General features: G+C 45.1%; 1 protein-coding gene across 1 annotated transcript in view; it reads right to left on the bottom strand.

The window, feature by feature from the left end:
- Window positions 1-18,258, bottom strand: part of HELLS (helicase, lymphoid specific) — a 38,074-nt gene that overhangs the window by 4,457 nt on the left and 15,359 nt on the right. The window contains exons 11-19 of the mRNA XM_048505138.1: window positions 10,204-10,400; window positions 8,873-8,969; window positions 8,388-8,549; window positions 8,023-8,168; window positions 4,129-4,267; window positions 3,629-3,712; window positions 3,431-3,550; window positions 2,106-2,222; window positions 300-459 (exon numbers count right to left, since the gene is read on the bottom strand). Of these exons, the coding sequence (XP_048361095.1) occupies window positions 300-459; window positions 2,106-2,222; window positions 3,431-3,550; window positions 3,629-3,712; window positions 4,129-4,267; window positions 8,023-8,168; window positions 8,388-8,549; window positions 8,873-8,969; window positions 10,204-10,400 (1,222 nt within the window). The remainder of the gene's footprint in view (window positions 1-299; window positions 460-2,105; window positions 2,223-3,430; window positions 3,551-3,628; window positions 3,713-4,128; window positions 4,268-8,022; window positions 8,169-8,387; window positions 8,550-8,872; window positions 8,970-10,203; window positions 10,401-18,258) is intronic.

Here is an 18,258-nt window from a genome sequence, read left to right as displayed (position 1 = left end):
TGCGCAGGGGCTCAGTCCATGACCACCTGCACCAGAGGGTCCAAAAGGCAGTGTCAATGGTGTTGTTCCCACCCTTCAATCCTCTTGAATCTCTGGGGAATTTCACCCCCCCCCCGCCTCTTGCTCTCTCCCAGAAGTGCTCTGAGCTCTTCCCAATAAGGAAGACTTTCAGCGGCCATACGGCAAGCACATCTGGCCAGGTCACACAGAGGTTCCATTGTGCTGATTAGAACGCAGAACCACTGGACGCCCTGAAAGGAAGCAAAACAAACCATTCAGAGGCTGATATGCTCACTAACTTTTGTGGATGACCAGCTTCTCTAACTTCCTCTTGGCAGCTGCTCTCTCCACAATCTTCTGGTCAATGGTGTTTGCCGTTACAAACCGGTAGACGACCACTGGCTTGGTCTGGCCGATCCGGTGACACCGGTCCTGGGCCTGAATGTCAGACTGAGGATTCTGAGGCAGAGAAAAACACACACACAAGAGGCTCAGAAGCCATTCTCTAAACCTCGGTCAACTTCCACTGGTTTTTCAGGTAATGCCAGATTCTCTGGATTCTCTTCCCTTCTGGAAGCACAAAGCGGCCCAGTGACTGGAGAAGGCCGGCAGAGCCAATAAGAGTTCCAGAGTCTTACAGAGAAGATTCAACGTGACACCTTCCCATTCCCTCTCTAGACCTGAGAAGGATATTCTATGCTGTGCATTTCCCAGGAAGGCTGACCCAAGATTAGATGGGATGGTGCCTGCTTTTGGGATGTTTTTTATTTATATAAATTTATAATGTATTTATATAAAATAGTTATTCAGAAATATTTATAAGCCCACCTTTCCCCTGAAAAATCATGATCTAGAGCAGGGGTAGGGAACCTGTGGCTCGAGAGCCGCATGCGGCTCTTCTGCCCTTGCACTGTGGCTCCACGAGCCGAGCCACCGGCCCCATCCTTGCCCGCCCTGCAGGCAGCAGGGCGGCCACACCAACTGCCCGCGGTTGGCTGGGCCATGCTGCGGGCTTCCCCTCTCACCCGCCCCATTAGAGTGGGGTGGGCACTTTCCCGGCGGCCAGCGAGGCCGAGCCACCGGCCCCATCCTTGCCCACCCTGCAGGCAGCAGGGCGGATGCATCCATGCGCTTCTCAGAATGAGCGGAGCAAAAGGTAAAAAAACCCCAATATATATAGTGTTATCTTTATTTTAAATGCCAAAAATTATTTGCGGCTCCAAGTGTTTTCTTTTCCCGTGGAAAACGGGTCCAAATGGCTCTTTGAGTGTTAAAGGTTCCCTACCCCTGATCTAGAGCAAGTAACCACCAGAAAACAAATGATCAACTATATTAAAATAACCAATATTTTTAAAAAGTTGTATCAGTTGACAAAAAACTGTCTTTCTGGAAGAAGAAGAAGAAGAGTTGGACTCCTGTGAGGAGACTCAAAGGGGCTGACAATCTCCTTGCCCTTCCCCCCTCACAACCCTGTGAGGTAGGTGGGGCTAAGAGAGCTCAGAAGAACTGTGACTAGCCCAAGGTCACCCAGCTGGCGTGTGTGGGAGTGCACAGGCTAATCTGAATTCCCCAGATAAGCCTCCACAGCTCAGGCGGCAGAGCGGAGAATCAAACCCGGTTCCTCCAGATTAGAGTAACCCCCTGCTCTTCGCCACTATGCCACTGCTGCTCCTGGACAGAGTATACTATAGGCTAAGCCTGGACAAGCCTGAGCCTGGACAGAGGAGGCCAAGGAACAGAAGATAGTTTAATCGGACTTTTGAGTTTCAGAAACCTCACAGGGGAGGGCGGCATAAAAAATCTAATAATAAATAAATAAAAAAATAAAAAATTTTGCAAGCTGTACATCCAGGCCTGTGTGAACGGAGTCAGGCAAGCATTTCACGACCAGGCTCAATGCAATTGAACTGGGAGGAAACAGGGCTGTGGGTGTTCTGTTCAGGCACCTGCCTCATCACTGCATGACACCAGAAGAACATTTCCAAAGATGCTGCCAGTTTCAGGGATGGACTGGGGTCATTGCCACAAGAAAGGGATCCCAAAGCTCCCGGTGTGGATGGAAATTTTGCTCATAGCCCACAATTTTGCTGGTATGTAAAACATACCCAGTCGCTGTCATAAATGATGACGGTGTCAGCAGCTGTCAAATTAATACCAAGACCTCCAGCCCGTGTGCTCAGCAGGAAGATAAAAATCTCTGGGTCGGTGTTAAAATTATGCATCTACAAAAGAAACAAATAGCAATTTTAAGAAGAATGCTCTCCTCCAAAGAGACCACAAACAATACGTCACAGGAAGGAAAGTCAGCGTCTCTTTCAAAATTCCCAGAGAGATGCAGTCTCCTTTAGCTACGAGGCAGAGCGGCATCTCCCCATTGCATTCCATCACTGCCAACACGTTTTGGCTTCCAACTTCCTTCCTCACCAGTTGTGGGAGAGTGTGCAATTTCTAAGGTAAGGTAAAGTATGCCATTAAACCATAACCAACCCATAGTGACTTCCACATGGGGTTTTCAAGGCACGAGATGCTCAGAGGTGGTTTGCCACTGCCTGTCTCTGCAGGTTTGCCCTTCGGGGATAGAGCGGTCTATCAAATCGAATAAATCATCATCATCACCATGACCCTGGTAGCACTTAGAGGTCTCTTATCTAAATACTAACCATGGTTAACCCTGCTTAGCTTTCAAGTTTAAACAGGACTGGTCTAGCCTGGGCTATTAGGGCCACTACATGGAAGTTCTACTTGCATTAATTTGCTACTCTAACATTGCAGGCTCCCTCTCCCCCACCTAACCCACAGCCAGCTTCCATACTTTGACTGGGGAGGGGGGCAGTCCCTATGCTGCAAGGACACCATAAGCCAAAATCTGGGAAATTTCAGAACAGGGCAAAGAGAAGATTTGTTGTGCCCTCGGTTTCAGACAAAGCATCAGCCCATGCTGCACCCCCACGCATCATGACTCAGCCCAAACTGATGATCATTTGGGAAAATCAAATAACCACATAGCTTGCAGTGGTACCCCAGGGTCGAACATGACTGAAGGGGAAACTTTACTTTAATATATAAGCCAGATTAAAAATAAGAATGACATTTTCATAAATGGATGCACAACAGTAAAGGGTCTCTTTAAAATATAATGTTATAAATGTTAATATCCATGTTATCTATGTATAGTTCATTATTATCATTTGTAAATTCTGTTTTCTTTAATAGTACAGAAAATGAAAAGTTAAAGATAGAATTTACAAATAATACTACACACACAGTGATTCCTATGATCACCTCCTAACAGTGGAATGGCTTCTGCTTATCTCCAGCTGGGCCTCTGTATTTCTGCATCATTGATAAATTTATTTGCGGCGTTGTATAAAGGAGCATCAGAACCAGCAAGAGAGGCGGCCAAGGCCTTTCCAAGGAAGACATCACCTACATTTTCTTCCCTCTCTGCATAAGACATCGTTCCGTCCAGGCGGCTGAACTGGAAGTCCCTCAGATAGCAGTAGTCCATCAGGATGTCCAGCATTTTGGTCATCTGTGAGAATACCAGCACCTATGGAATAAAGAAGACTAATTAACTTTTCACATGAGGTTTCTGAGCAATGTCTTGACACAAGAAATGGAAAAATACCTTGTGCCCCCGCTTCTTTAGTTCTGGCAGCATGCGATCCAGGAGCAAGAACTTGCCTGAATTCTTCACAAGATCCTCGTCAACCTTGACACCAGAAAAACACAATTAGGGCAGTTTCAGAGAGCAGGTGTGTTGGTCTGCAGGAGAACAGATGGATCAGAACCCAACATCATCGTAGGAACCAACAAGATTTGTGAGGTACGAATGCTTAGCAACTGGAGGGACATGTACCATTAGCCTTGACTCTGTCCAGAGAAGGCAAACAAATGCAGGCAGAGGTCCTACCGGCCCCAGACATGAAACACTGCTCTACGTGGAATATCTACACCACAAACATTTTTACGAAGAAACAGATGTTTTAAAGACAAATGTATACAAACACTACTGCGCTTTCAATTGCAAAAAGAGAGACAATACAATGACAGCTGCTCTTCAAGAAAATCAGAAGAAATACACTCCCAACCAGCCAACAGAATACCAACATCAGAAAGCTCCCTTACCTTAAACTGCTGTGTGGCAGGGTCCAGTGGATACTCAATAAGATATGGGTGGTTGCAGCATTTCCTTAACACCATCATAATGTTCTGCATCTTCAGGTTGATTTCTGAGTCCAAAGGCTGGTTCATTTCTACCATGGGCCTTGCAAATTATACGTAAGCACGACATCATCAGCACGACTCAAATGCAGATCAAAACCAACTGATACATAACACTGGAGAGCAGGCATGGCATCTGCTTGGCATGCAAAAGGCCCTAGGTTCAGCCCCCCAGTTAAAAAGACCAAGCAGCAGATGATGATGGGAAAGACCTCTTCTGCCTGAGAACCTGGAGAGCGGCTGCCAGTCGGAGCAGACAATACTGACCCTGATAGAGAAAGGGTCTGAGTCGGTAGAAGTGTCATGATCAGCCCATGTCTGATTTGATCCTGCCAGGTCTCCCAGTCGGGACGTGGGATCCTTTCTCTCCCCTCTTCCTCTTAATTACGGTGGCTGTCCTTTTGATTCCCAAGCAATGCCTCAGACACCTGCTGTTGTAGCTCTCTCAGTATTGTGGAATGTGGGTTCTTCTGACCCTGGGGGAGGCTGTTGTGCCCCTGGGCTGTTCAGAAACAAGAGTCTATGTCCAGAGGATTTCTGAACACGCTGCCATCCCCCCTTGGGAAGTGGTCGGCAGGCGTGGTGTTGTGTGATGTGGCGGCATGACATGGGGTGTAATGGAGGTCGCTTTGCTGCTTATGCTTTAGCTCTGGCAATAGAAGTTTAAATACCTATTCCTGATGCTGTTTCATAATAAAGAAATCATCCAAAATCAGTCTCATTATTGAACACTCCACGGGCACAACGAGAAAGCAGCATCACGTGTGTGTTATTCCTGCTCTTAATTACAGGGATTTTTGTAAGAGTCAATAACACATTTATTCTGGCTGTTGTGGGTTTTCTGGGGTATGTGGCATTGTCTGGTAGCGTTTGCTTCTAACATTTTGCTCCTAACTCTCATTGAGGCGCACATCCTGGACTCTGGGAGGAAGCAGAAAAGGAGCAGGAAGGAAGCCAAAAGGTGAGCTGTGGTTTTTGAGGGGTATTCTTAGGGTCAAATTTTTACTTTTTGGATTTTTGGAGGGCTTGTGTGTTTGCTTTTTGAGGGTTTGGGAAAGCTTTTGTGTGTGAGAGAGTTTTACTTTGTCCTGGCTGTGTGCTTGCCTCAGGCTTCTCAGAGGTGGGGCTTCTAGTGAGTCACCACCTCTATTTAACTGCCATTCAGCTGTCTTCAGTACTCTCATTAAGGTAGCAGCATGGGCCAAGCAGCGCCTGCAGTTTTTTTGTTTGTTAGTAAGCAGCAACCTTGAGGGAGACAATAGAAGATGAGTTAGAGTCTGGAGCTCAGCGAACAAGTCCTTGGTTAAATAGGCAAGACTTTGTGAAGGAAACACTATTGAAAATGACTAAATATGGATAGTCAGGGAGTTGCAGTCACCTGCAATAGCTGTGGGATGTTTGTTTTCTTGCTGGGCAATGTGGGTATTTACACCTGCAGCAAGTGTAAGCTGGTTGCTCTTTTGGAAGAGAAGGTCCTGCAGCTAGAGGCGCAAGTATATACACTTCAGAACATATTAATGTTTCCTGGACAGAACGGAGCAGATAGTAATAGGTGTGGAATCCACAGGGGATCTCTCTGATTTCAAATACCAAAGGTGGGGAATTAGAGGAATGTGACTCAAAGAAGCAGAGGGACCAGGAAGCATTCTGTGAGTGAATCTACAAAATGGATTTGAAGTTCTTTCCCTTGTCAGTGAGGAGCAACAGGAGCAACAGAGTCAGCCCTAAGAAAATGTTCAGGTGTCAGAAGGCTCAGCCCATGAAATGGTACCTGCAAAACCCCAGGAAAGACATGTGGTGGTGGTGGGAGACTCCTTGAACAGAAACAGTCATTTGCAGGCCTGACAAGATGTCTCGAGAGGTGTGCTGTCTCCCTGGGGCAAAAATCCGAGATGTCAGAGAGGCTGACACGCCCACTGATCGTTACTCCTTCTTTCTGATCCATGTGGGAACAAATTACACTGTAAGACATAGCAGTGAAATGATGCTGTTTGGGGGTGGATTCCAGCATCACTTGTTTAAACTAGGGAGCCCAGATTCTCCTTTTAAATTCACCTTAAAGGCAGAATCTGGGGTTCCCAGTTTAAATAACATTGAAAGTGATGCTGTTTCCCCCAATTGGGGGGACTGGATACAACACCATAAAATGTTTTCATAGCAGTAATACAACATTTTGAAAGCACTTTGAAAGCCTATTGCTGTGTTCAGATTTGTGAGTTGGGGCATGTTCTATAATGTGATGGTGACTTTGAAACGACCTGGTGTAAAAAATCATTGCTTGGTCACAGTGGGGGAGGGCGGCTGCCCATGGGGTGGGGAGCCAAACTCCAGTTTGCCTAGATATGCCACTGGGCGTAGCTACAAGGGAGCAGGGGGGTGCGCGTTGCACCAGGCACACGCCTGGGGGACATCAAACTCAGGTTTTGCCCAGGGGCTCCGGTTTGCCTAGTTATGCCACTGGTGGGATGCCACATGGTTCTGTCCTGGGCCCAGTCCTATTCAATATTTTTATCAATGACTTGGATAAAGAAATAGAGGGCATGCTAATCAAACTTGCAGATGACATCAAAATAGGAGGGGTAGCTAATACCCCAGAGGACAGAGTCAGGATTCAAAATGACCTGGACAGGTTAAAGAGATGGGCCAAAGTTAGCAAAATGAACTTCAACGAGATGAATGTAAGATTCATCACTTAGGCAGAAAAAATGAAATGCACAGATATAAGATAGGTGACACCTGGCTTGACAACACTATATGTGAAAGGGATCTGGGAGTCTTAGTAGATCACGAGCTGAACATGAGTCAGCAGTGGGATGCAGCAGCCAAGAAAGCAAATGCGATTCTGGGCTGCATCAACAGGAGTATGCTGTCTGGATCAAGGGAAGTAATAGTACCACTCTATTCTGCACTGGTCAGACCTCACCAGGCATACTGTGTTCAATTCTGGGCACTGCAATTCAAGAAGGATATTGACAAACTGGAATGGGTGCAGAGGAGGGCGACCAAAATGGTAAAAGGTCTGGAATCCATGCCCTACGAGGAGAGACTTAGGGAGCTGGGTATGTTTAGTTTGGAAAAGAGAAAGTTAAGGGGTGACATGATAGCTATGTTTAAATATTTGAAGGGATGTCATGTTGAAGAGGGAGCAAGCTTGTTTTCTGCTGATTCAGAGACTAGGACATGGAGCAATTGATTCAAAGTACAAGAAAAGAGATTCCATCTAAACATCAGGAAAAACCTCCTGACAGTTAGGACTGTTGGACAGTGGAATACACTTCCTTGGAGAGTGGTGGAGTCTCCTTCTCTGGAGGTTTTTAAACAGAGGCTGGATGAACATATGTCGGGAGTGCTTTGATTGTCTGTTCCTGCATGGCAGGGGGTTGGACTTGATGGCCCTTGGGGTCTCTTCCAACCCTATGATTCTATGATTTCACCTACATTTATGGCTGGCAGCTTCAGAGGTATGTCACAGCAAGATGTGTTTCTCTCCGAGGCACAAAGACATGTGACACATCTTGCTATGACATGTCTCTGAAGATGCCAGCCATAGATGCGGGCAAAACGTTAGAAGCAAAAACTACCAGACCACGGCCACACCGCCCAGAAAACTCACAACAGCCAGTTGATTCCAGCCATGAAAGCCTTCAGGAACGCATCACACTTATTCTAACGGCTGGCAGACTGTTCTCTCATTTGTACAAAATCACTTTTTATAAAAACTATCTTCAAGACCCGCTACCAGATTGGGCAGTGTAACGGCACACTATAAATGAGTGAAGTCACATTTAGGATAAGAACCTCTCTTTTTCAACTTCCTCTTGCCGTTTGCTGATCAATACTTCCAGTTCATCAGGGAAATCATCTTCACCAGGTTCACGATAGTTAACCAGCTTCCGACTTCGACGCTTTGGCCGGCCTGCAGAGTTCAATTCAATGACTGGTTCCTGTAGAAGAAGAAAAGTAGCTTCCACAGCTGCCCCTCGCCAGGTTCCAGCAGGAAGAAAGAAATCGCAAGGAGGGCACAATATTCTTCAAGGGAGAGGAGCTAAATTGGCCTCTGGGGTTCTGCTAACTCCGATAAAGGCTTTGTGGCAGAAGAGCGCCTGCCGAGCACGCAGAAGGTTCTCAGACCCGCGGGGCAGAAGAGCACCCGTGGCAAATACCTGGTCGTCTCCCAACAACTTCCGAATCGTCTTGTTGACTATGGCCATGTAGAATGTTTCTTGTTTCTTCACAAGAGGCGCGTAGACGACAACTTCGCGCTTGGGAGGAACCTCCAAAGTAACATCTGATTTTAGCCTCCTCAGTAAGAAAGGCGTCAAGATCTAGAGTTTAAAGATGAAAAAAATGCAAGGGCAGCCAGGGGGCTTCCGGAGCAAACTGGGGATCAGGACCTGACACAGAACCCACTGCACAGCTTTTTATTACTATGCTTTTATTATTGGCCCAATTGTTGAGCACATATACTTTTCACGTAACTATGCATGAACATGAAGACGGGCTACAAACCACAGATATACAAAAGTGGGCGTGCTTATTTTAGCCTACTCTGCTGTAAACAGAGGTTGAAAAAAAGCAGAATTCCAGGCAACAACAACAAAAACAGCCATTAATATATTTCCATCAACTCTATGAAAACCAGCCATACCTGGTGCAGCATGTGCAAGACATTCTGCTCTCTTTCTTTGGCAACGATATCTTCAGCAGTTTCAGAAATACTGGTAATGTCAAACCAGGACTCAAAGCTAGGAAGAAAACACAGTAAAATATATTTTACAAACATGGTGACGATGCATGTTTTCCACATTTTAAAAAATTCTGCTGTGCTAAGCAGAGTTCTGCAGTCTATTGTACCTAAATTTGTACACATTTGCTTTATCTACTCTATGCTACTGGCCGATGATAAGCTCCAGAAGTTTGCTTTTTAAAGACAGTGTTCTGAAGACAATACATCTGACACTTAAAATCTAGGCATATGCAGTGCTGTCATGCCCAAATACTGATAACTGACTGGAGGATCGTATTCGGTGGAAAGGCAGCTCAGGAATACCTGGTCATGTCAATGAAATTGCCAGCCTTTGCTACAGCAGGGGTCCCCACCCTTTCTCAGCCTGTGGGCACCTTTAGAATTCTGATAATGCCCAGCTTATCCCAGAGAAGAAAAAAATAGGGATACACCAAGCAATGTGTCAGCAAACTAAAAAAAGAAAAAGATGCCCGGGGACTGGCGCCTCCTTGGTTGTCATGTGCAGCTTCCACACATTTCTCTGCTTACGTTTCATCAGGGGAACCCACAAAGACATAATTGTACCATAAATGTAACTAATAGAAGAGTTAAATTCTGATCTGGGACATCTGACCTTGCTCAGCTAATCTCTGTATAAAAAATGTTCCATCATTCTCCACTCAATAAAAGAACTTAATTGCTGTCTGTAGAAATGTTCAGCAAAAAGAACTCTTGTCAGTATTTGTTTTTTATATTCATACATCTGTAAAGTCTGCATTATCTATTTCTATCGTCTTGTTCCACATCCTATGTGTGGATTAATGAGCTTATTTTATCCTGTATTTTTTACTTAATTCAAATGGTTAAGCTGTCACTTGGCAGCTCTTTTTTCCTTTTTCGGTCTGCTGCCAGTTTATCTTCAGTCACACACAGCAACCCTTGGAAGTCAGCAGGAAAGGGGCAAGAAGGTGCCGTGGTGCCCTCAGATACCACGCTGAAGGTCTCTGTGGTCATATATGTCCAACAAGAGAGGAAATGCAGGCTCAGTGGCCTAGGCTAAGCAAGGACTCCTTCCGCCAAGGAAAGATTGCTTACTTAGAGGTTATTTTTTAACATTCACAAAATGTGTCTCAAAATATAAAAACATTTCATAAACCCATTAAAGTTCTTCTGAGATTATTTGTCAAGGTTCACTCCAATGCTCAAATGAGACACCAGAGGGCTCCGCCCCAAAAGCACAGGTGGCTACTTACCTTCTCAAGTCATCAAAGACATCGGGAAGCAGGAAGTTCAGCAGGGACCAAAGTTCGGACAAATTGTTTTGCAAGGGCGTGCCCGTCAACAGCAGCTTATTGTCTGTCCTAAACTGTTTCAATTCTTTGATGAGACGACAGTTCATGTTCTTAATCCTGTGCCCCTCATCCACTATCAAGTACTTCCAGTAGAAATTCTGGAGAGAAGAAGCTTTGGGTTAGTTTAAGGGGGTTAAAAAAGAAATAAAAACACGTTCCTTTCTCCTTCCGTTCTGTTTCGTGGTGGCTACTGCACTTTGCAAAGAAGCCTGAACTGAGTACATTTCCCAAGGTGTAGAAAAAACAGCTGCCTGGATCTGAATGACGTGAAAAAGTCTGTGGTTCTTCCTATGGAGGAAATTTTTAAAGAGTCTCAAAGGAGATGGTCCAGTTTCTGGAACTACATATAAAAAGCCAGTCATTAAAAGCACACCCCTCTCCCCCAAGTAAGCTCAAGAAATGTATCCCTCCTCAAGATCTAGTAACTCGGGACCGAAGTGTCAGGCCTGCGCCTGACGGTTGCGGGTGGCAGACATTTGCAAGGGAACTGTGAGGCTTTCTTCACTGCAAGTGTTCAGTTATCAAAGAACAGCCATTTATCAAGTGCGAACTGTTCCCAGTTTTTTTGTGCCTTGTTCAATGGGTAGAGTAGAGCCATTTGGCTATGGGAGGTGGGGAGCTCTAGGGCAGTGATGGCGAACCTATGGCACGGGTGCCAGAGGTGGCACTCAGAGCCCTTTCTGTGGGCACACGTGCACAGAGTTCATCATGTGCGGGAGGCAGAAAATCACCCCCCCCCCCCACACACAAACATATCTAGACTAGCCTGGGCATGATCCTTTACCTGGGAGTAAGCTCGGTTGCTGGCAATGGGTCTTGCTTCTGAGTAAACCCTCCTAGGGTCGTGATTCACCCATTCGAAGCATTGCACGGTTGCTTCACCAAGCTTACTCCCGAGTAACGTGCGCCTCGGAGCCAACCATTTTTTCTACACTAAAACCTCAGTATTCAGGTTAAATTGCCGTGTTGGCACTTTGTGATAAATAAGTGGGTTTTGGGTTGCAATTTGGGCACTCGGTCTCGAAAAGGTTCGCCATCACTGCTCTAGGGGATATAGGCAGAGGGTGTGTGCGGGCTTTTCAGAAACTTCTTTGTTGATGCTTACCTTCAGGTGCTAAATAAAGACTACAGACCAAATCTACAGTGTCTATTATTTTCGGACCCGGGGTCTGAAATTAAGTCAGCAAGGTAAAAAGGTAAAAGAAACTACTTCCTCCAGCCTCATGTAATTAACATATGGGGCTCTCTGCCAACAAGATGGAGTTCCTGCCAATCTTTCGGTGGTGACTTATAAGCTAACATTTGGCAACCTTGTACAGTGTTCATGTTGAGAGACATTTGAATGTGACTTGCCATTGTCTGTCCCTGCATGGGCAGAGTTCTGAGAGAACAGCTGGCATAAGGTCACCCAGCAGGCTTCATGTGGAGGAACGGGGAGACAAATGGCCACTCTTAAGCACTACGCCACTTTGGCTCTTTGCTACTAGATCAGCCCAAAAGTATGCTGGATTCCTTCGATAGCAAGGACCCAGAGATGTAAAATTTCCTGTAATTTTGAAGATGGGGTGGGGGGTAGTTTGGGAAAAATTTGCAATCCATACTTTTTTACAAACCTAAATGCCTGACTCACTGAAAAAAACCAAGTATCATTTAAACAAAGTTAACATGAAATGCCAAACAGAACAATTTCATGGAATGTAAAAGAATAGCTATCTTCATTTTCTATAAGTAGTATATCTAGTATTTAAGCGTTCCCATCGCTCTGTGAGGACGAACACTGGGGATGTGAGCAAGCTGCCTCTAGTGGTCCAGGAGAAGGGGACCAATATGCCTTCAGAGACTGGACACTTTATATTAGTAACTTATGTATGTATGTATTGGATTTGTATCCCGCCCCATCCCCGCAGGTCTCAGCGAAAGTGATCAGGCCAGAGAGAAGGAACTCCTGAGGTCAAACCAACTGGGGTTTGATTAGCTCGTATATTTGTACAGAAATATTAGCTATCTTTTCAGCGTCACATGCAACTTAGTACATATTCTGAAGAGACCGACTGAGTTCACCTTGTATAGTATTTAAATGCCATGTGATTGTATAAATAGACAGGAGATACTGAATTATAGAATCTATGTCAGTGATGGCGAACCTTTTCGAGACTGAGTGCCCAAACTGCAACCCAAAACCCACTTATTTATCGCAAAGTGCCAACATGGCAATTTAACCTGAATACTGAGGTTTTAGTTTAGAGGAAACGGTTGGCTCAGAGGCATGTGTTACTCGGGAGTAAGCTTGGTGGTAGTCGGTGGCTTTGCTTTGAAGCAACCGTGCATCTCTTCCAATGGGTGAATCACGACCTTAGGAGGGTTTACTCAGAAGCAAGCCCCATTGCCAGCAACCGAGCTTACTCCCAGGTAAAGGAGTGCGCTTTAGTTCTTCGCATGAAAATCAGTGGGGTTTAGCAGCGCTTAACAGGGTTACCTACAGTGTCTCCCCAAAACTAGGTCTTAGGTTTAATGCTAATAATCGAGTCCAGCGGCCCAGGCCAGCCTATATGTGGGGGGGGGGGGGCACTCTGTTTGTGCGTGCCCACAGAGAGGGCTCTGAGTGCCACCTCTGGCACCCGTGCCATAGGTTCGCCACCACTGATCTATGTAATAATTCTGAATTACATATTTTGGAGAATCTGTGATATTGTATAAGAAAGTTTAGGTTGTATTTCTGAGTTACACTTTTGAAGTTGTGCAGATCAAAAGGTTACTTGTGTTGGTTCACAAGGTTAATAGTCAGGGGTACAGTGTGGTTTACTGAATAAGGTCCAGACTAGGCTTGAGCAATACCCTAGAAATTCAGTAAAATTCAGATTCAATTTATTCGGGCATAACACTATCTGTATGCCCAAATAAGACAAATAACATATTTGGATATACCCGAGTATTCGGGTCCATCTATTTTTGTGTTTCGGCCTGCAGGGGGCACATTTTTAAAGCTAGAGGCACCAAAATTTCAGAGTATCATCCGGAGACTGTCCTGATGATACCACCCGAGTTCGATGAATTTTGGTTCAGGGGGGCCAAAGTTATGCTCCCTCCCCCACTGTTTCCAATGGGAGCTAACAGGAGATGCCGCTAGCTTTAAAAAATGCGCCCCCTGCAGGCCGAAATGCAAAAAACCACCAAAAAAAATACCCCAAAAGCCCCAATACCTTGCATTTGGATCCGTTCATATTCAGGCAGGACATATTCAGCTGATTTTGGGCTGAATATGCCCAAACTTGCCCAGATTCGATCTGAATCCGGTATTTGTTGCACCCGAATCTCCAAGGCTAGTCCAGACCATAAGCAAATGGACATCTTTTGACAGTACTTAGGAGGACACCGGCAGGCAAAGGAAAATAAAAACATGACTTAAGTATATTAGGACAATCTATAGGAAAGTCTTGAGGTTTTGAGGGGGCTGTGTCAGGACTGGATCTGATATGGTGCATTAACATAACTAAGTTCACCTGGGTTTGCTTACCAGTAACTCTGAGTAACAAATCACATAGCAAAATAAGGCTTTATAGCAGAAAGTTAAGATATTAAAAACAAGGCACACCTTTCTATGCCAGCACAAAAGTAACAAAGCTGACTACCTATTTTACTTACTGAAGTCTTAATATAGAGCAGCCGTTTCAGAAGGAAAAGTGTTTCCAGACCATAATACTAGTATCTCCTGCAGAAAGGAGGTGTCAGAAAAGGGGGTAAGGGATTTCTTCTCTAGCTACACTTATTCCTCTGCCCATACCACATGCACAGCTGGAATATGTGAGAAAGTTCAGGAAGTCTGAGAATATGCCCTGGAAGAATAGCCACCACACCTGCAAAGAGTCAAGAAAATAACTTTGGCTGGAAAATGCCTTCAAGAAGGATTGATCTGTACTTGAAAGCAAGTTGGCCACAATAATTCCATACCACTATCACAATTCTATAGCCCTTCGTCAATCCACGATTCCTGGGCACATAAAGACCCCATGCATCCACAAAGCAGCGCGGCATGTCACAAGTGGGGGGGGGGGGGCAGGAAAGACATATGAACCTGCACAGCATACAGCAAATCAGGGAGGATAGCCACAACCTTAGCTAAGCATTTAATCAGCACAACAATCTTGAATTAGCACAGCTGAAGTATTGTCGAAGGCTTTCAAGGCCAGATGCAACTGGTTGTGGTGGGTTTTCCGGGCTGTGTGGCCGTGGTCTGGTGGATCTTGTCCCTAAAATTTTGCCCATATCTGTCATCTTCAGAGGGGTATCACAGCCGGAAGTCTGTTACACACTGTGTCCAGTGAGAAGGGAATGTTTACATGTCTACATAGGAACCACGAAACGCAGCATCCAGACTCGTATTAAGGAGCACTAAAGACACTGTCAGCTTAACCATCCTGAAAAAACTGCAGTTGCAGAACATGTCTTAAATAAAACTGGACATAACATTTTATTTGAAAACACTGAAATTCTAGACAATTCAGAAGGTTACTATGGCAGATTGTACAGGGAGATCATTGAAATTCACAAACACCAAGACAACTTCAACAAGAAAGAAGAGACTCTGAGAATTAACAAAGCTTGGCTACCAGTACTTAAAAACACCAAAAGCAAACCCCAAGGGCATGCTAAGTTAATGGACAATGGACTCCACCCAAACACAGGATTTGCATTCACCAATATCGCTGCTGCTGCTGCAGGGAATGCAAATGTGAATCACTCCCTGAACTGAAAACCCCCACTTGCAATACTATACTATCAACCACACCTTTGCATAGCAAGTTCCACCCAAACACTTACTGATTGGTTCCCCATCTGGGGACATGACAATTTATACCCCACCAAAACATTCCCTTCTCACTGGACACAGTGTATAACAGACTTCCCTCTGTGATACACCTCTGAAGATGCCAGCCACAGATGTAGGCGAAACGTTAGGAACAAGATCCACCAGACCATGGCCAAGCAGCCCGGAAAACCCACAACTAGCACAGCTGAAGTTGCCTGCTTTTGAATGGCCCCTGGGGAGGAGCAGACAGTCACCCTAGGAAATGCCAGCTGAATTTTGAGGAAACGTGCTGGGACAGGGGTGATTAGAGGCTGGTTAGGAAACAATTATTGGTACTTATCCGTGAAGGGTCCTTCTCTTCTGAGCATAACGAGGACATCTTGTGGGTAGTTCCCACAGTCAAGGCAGGAAATGAAATTTCTTTCTCTTCCTGTGAAGAGAGACTGCCCCTTTCGCTCCAGTTTGGACATTCCGAGAAGCAGTAGCCTAAAATGATTAAGACTAACCAAAAGCTTAACTTGAACTTAAACTTTTGTTCAACTTGGTCCCGTTGTAACTGTGGACCAGAAGATGAACAACACAGGTTAACATTAACTAACTGCATGGATTACCTGTGAGGCCACAAGCTGTTAGTAGCCATGAAATGAAGACAAGGAAGAGAGAGAAACAGACGATCACATGGGGAGGGCAAGATGTCCTCATTACGCTCAGAGGAGAAGGACCCTTCATGGGTAAGTACCAATGGTCATTCTCCCCGAGCTAGAGGACATCTTGTGGGACCTCCCAGATTAGTGTCCCCTTAGTTGGGTGGGTTATTGTCCTAAGAGGGCAGAACGCATAGCAGGACCTTGCGCCTGAAGGCTGCCTTGGAAAAGCTAGAGATTCATTTTGTAGTGTTTGATAACAGTTGAAACAGAGGACCAGAGGACTTACAGATCTCCTCCATGCATTCTTTGAAAAGGCAGCATTGACTCTGGCGGCCTCTCTGACGGAGTGGGCAGTGATCCCCGGAGGGGGTACCAACTTCAAAGCCCTGTACACAACTATGATACAGGACTTGAGGCAACGGCTGATGGTGCTGCTGTAAACTGCTTTTCCCTTGTTTGGGGGAGGTTCAGAGATGAAAAGAGACTGAGACTTTTGGAATGGCTGGGTCCTGATGAGGTACGCCTTCAAGGACCTTCTGATGTCCAGACTGTGCCATATTCTCTTTGGGATGCTTTGGGTTGGGTGCAAACGTTGGGAGGCACGCCTGTTCCTAGTGAAACTTGGTATCCACTTTGTGTCTGGAGGTGGGATTGGGCCTGAGAACAATCTTGTCCCAAGGTGGACACCAAGCAGCTGATGGGCTCATGGTCCTGAAAGGGGACTCAGAGGTGAGGTGGTATAACTGTAATTATTAGGACCACTGTACTAGATAGCAATTATAAACATGAAACCACCGCCAGTCCTACTGCTACTATCATCAACACACATACAACACTTCTGTGTTGAGCTAAATCATTTACTTAGTAAAGTGAAAAAGTAATAAAGGTGCCTTAATAATCTAGAACAGTATAACTATACAAAACATTCCACCATACAAATGTACACAAAACATGTATGAATCAAACAATTCCCTTAATAACAGCTGCAATGATAGGGAACTAGAGTAATGCTGCACTTCTTTGGGACACAAAGAAGGCCAGTCTAGAACCACGTTCGCGAAAACAAAGCGTTTTCATAGATTACTTCTCCAGTAGAGTGCTGTTAAATAGTGTTCCAAATAATCCTCTGCGCTGTGATAAATAAACCAAAATATTATGCAATTATCCACACAAAGGAATTTTAACTCCTAAACATTATATACAAACACTTACAATGGATAGTTCGTTATCACGTTAACGCAGCTTGCTGAACCATTCTCAAGGCACAGACTTCAGGACACGATCAGGTGCAGAATGTAGGGAATTATCCAAACATCCTTTAAATAGGTTATCTTGCCACAGGTGAATGACATCCAATTAAAGTAAAGGTCTCTATGTTGTGTGATTTAACAGACTCAGTCTCTTATCTGTACAAAATCATTTACCATTTACAAGACAGACAAGTATAACATTACAGCCACAATAATACACTTCAGTTTTGTGATGTTACAAAAAACAAGACAAATCAAATTCAGTATTAAGTCCATTTTCATATGAGTCCAGTCTATGGATCCACTCATAAGAGTAGTGTTCTGACATCCACTTGAAGGTTCTTAGTAGGGTCATATGCATAGACAATTGAAAATTTTAAGTCTCTAGGACCATGATTGAAATCCCAAAAATATTTAACTATAGGTTCAGACATACAAGCATGTTTGATCTTACTACAATGCTCTAAGATACGAGTCCTAATGGCACGGCATGTCATTCCTACCGAGGGTAGATTGCATGGACATATACAGCACATTTGGTAGAACAATTGGCAAATGACTTCAGTTTCCATTTTACATTGGTAGGAGTATATTCTATAAGGTTAATATTCAAGGATGATCCTTAGGCCTCTACAGGTGCCTATGACGTGATATTCCTAGTACCGGGATATTTGCCTTTTATTTGGCACATGAATATCAGACCTCATTAGTTGCTGTTTTAGATTTCTGGTTCATCTGAAGCCTACAAGGGGTGGTGCAGCACAACCTGGCACATCCTTTATGATATGCCAGTATTTATATATTATCCCTTTAATTTGGTGTGCTAAAGGGGTGTGATCAAGAGTCCAAAAAATAGCTTCCCTTTTAGATTTTTCTTTAGGTGCAAGTGATTCCTGCCTTCTGAGGTGGCCCAGCTTCCATCCCCAGCAGGCTCTGAGAGAGGGGGGTGTTCATCTGCTCTTTAAAGACCTCCAAAAATAAATCATAGAAATCTGGGGGGAGGGGAGGGAAACCAGAGGCGTGAACATTACCCAACTGGGGCTCCTGCTGGGTGGTGCTGGGGCCGCCCCTTTCCCCCACGGTGGCACTGGAGCCCTCTGGAGCATCACCGAGCCCTCTGGAGTGACGGAGTGGCTAGAGACGGTGGCGGCAGCTTGGTCTTCATGTGCTTTTTGGGCTAAGGCGGCAAGTTGACCATGTTTCTCTCCACCGGGACAGCCTTTGCTGGCGTGCCCATGGTTCTGGAAGCAGC

The sequence above is a fragment of the Sphaerodactylus townsendi genome, linkage group LG08 (genome assembly GCF_021028975.2).
Source record: "Sphaerodactylus townsendi isolate TG3544 linkage group LG08, MPM_Stown_v2.3, whole genome shotgun sequence".
NCBI classification, from domain to species: Eukaryota; Metazoa; Chordata; class Lepidosauria; order Squamata; family Sphaerodactylidae; genus Sphaerodactylus; species Sphaerodactylus townsendi.
Note: the sequence above shows the minus strand (reverse complement) of the source record. Positions and strands in the feature narration are given on the sequence as shown.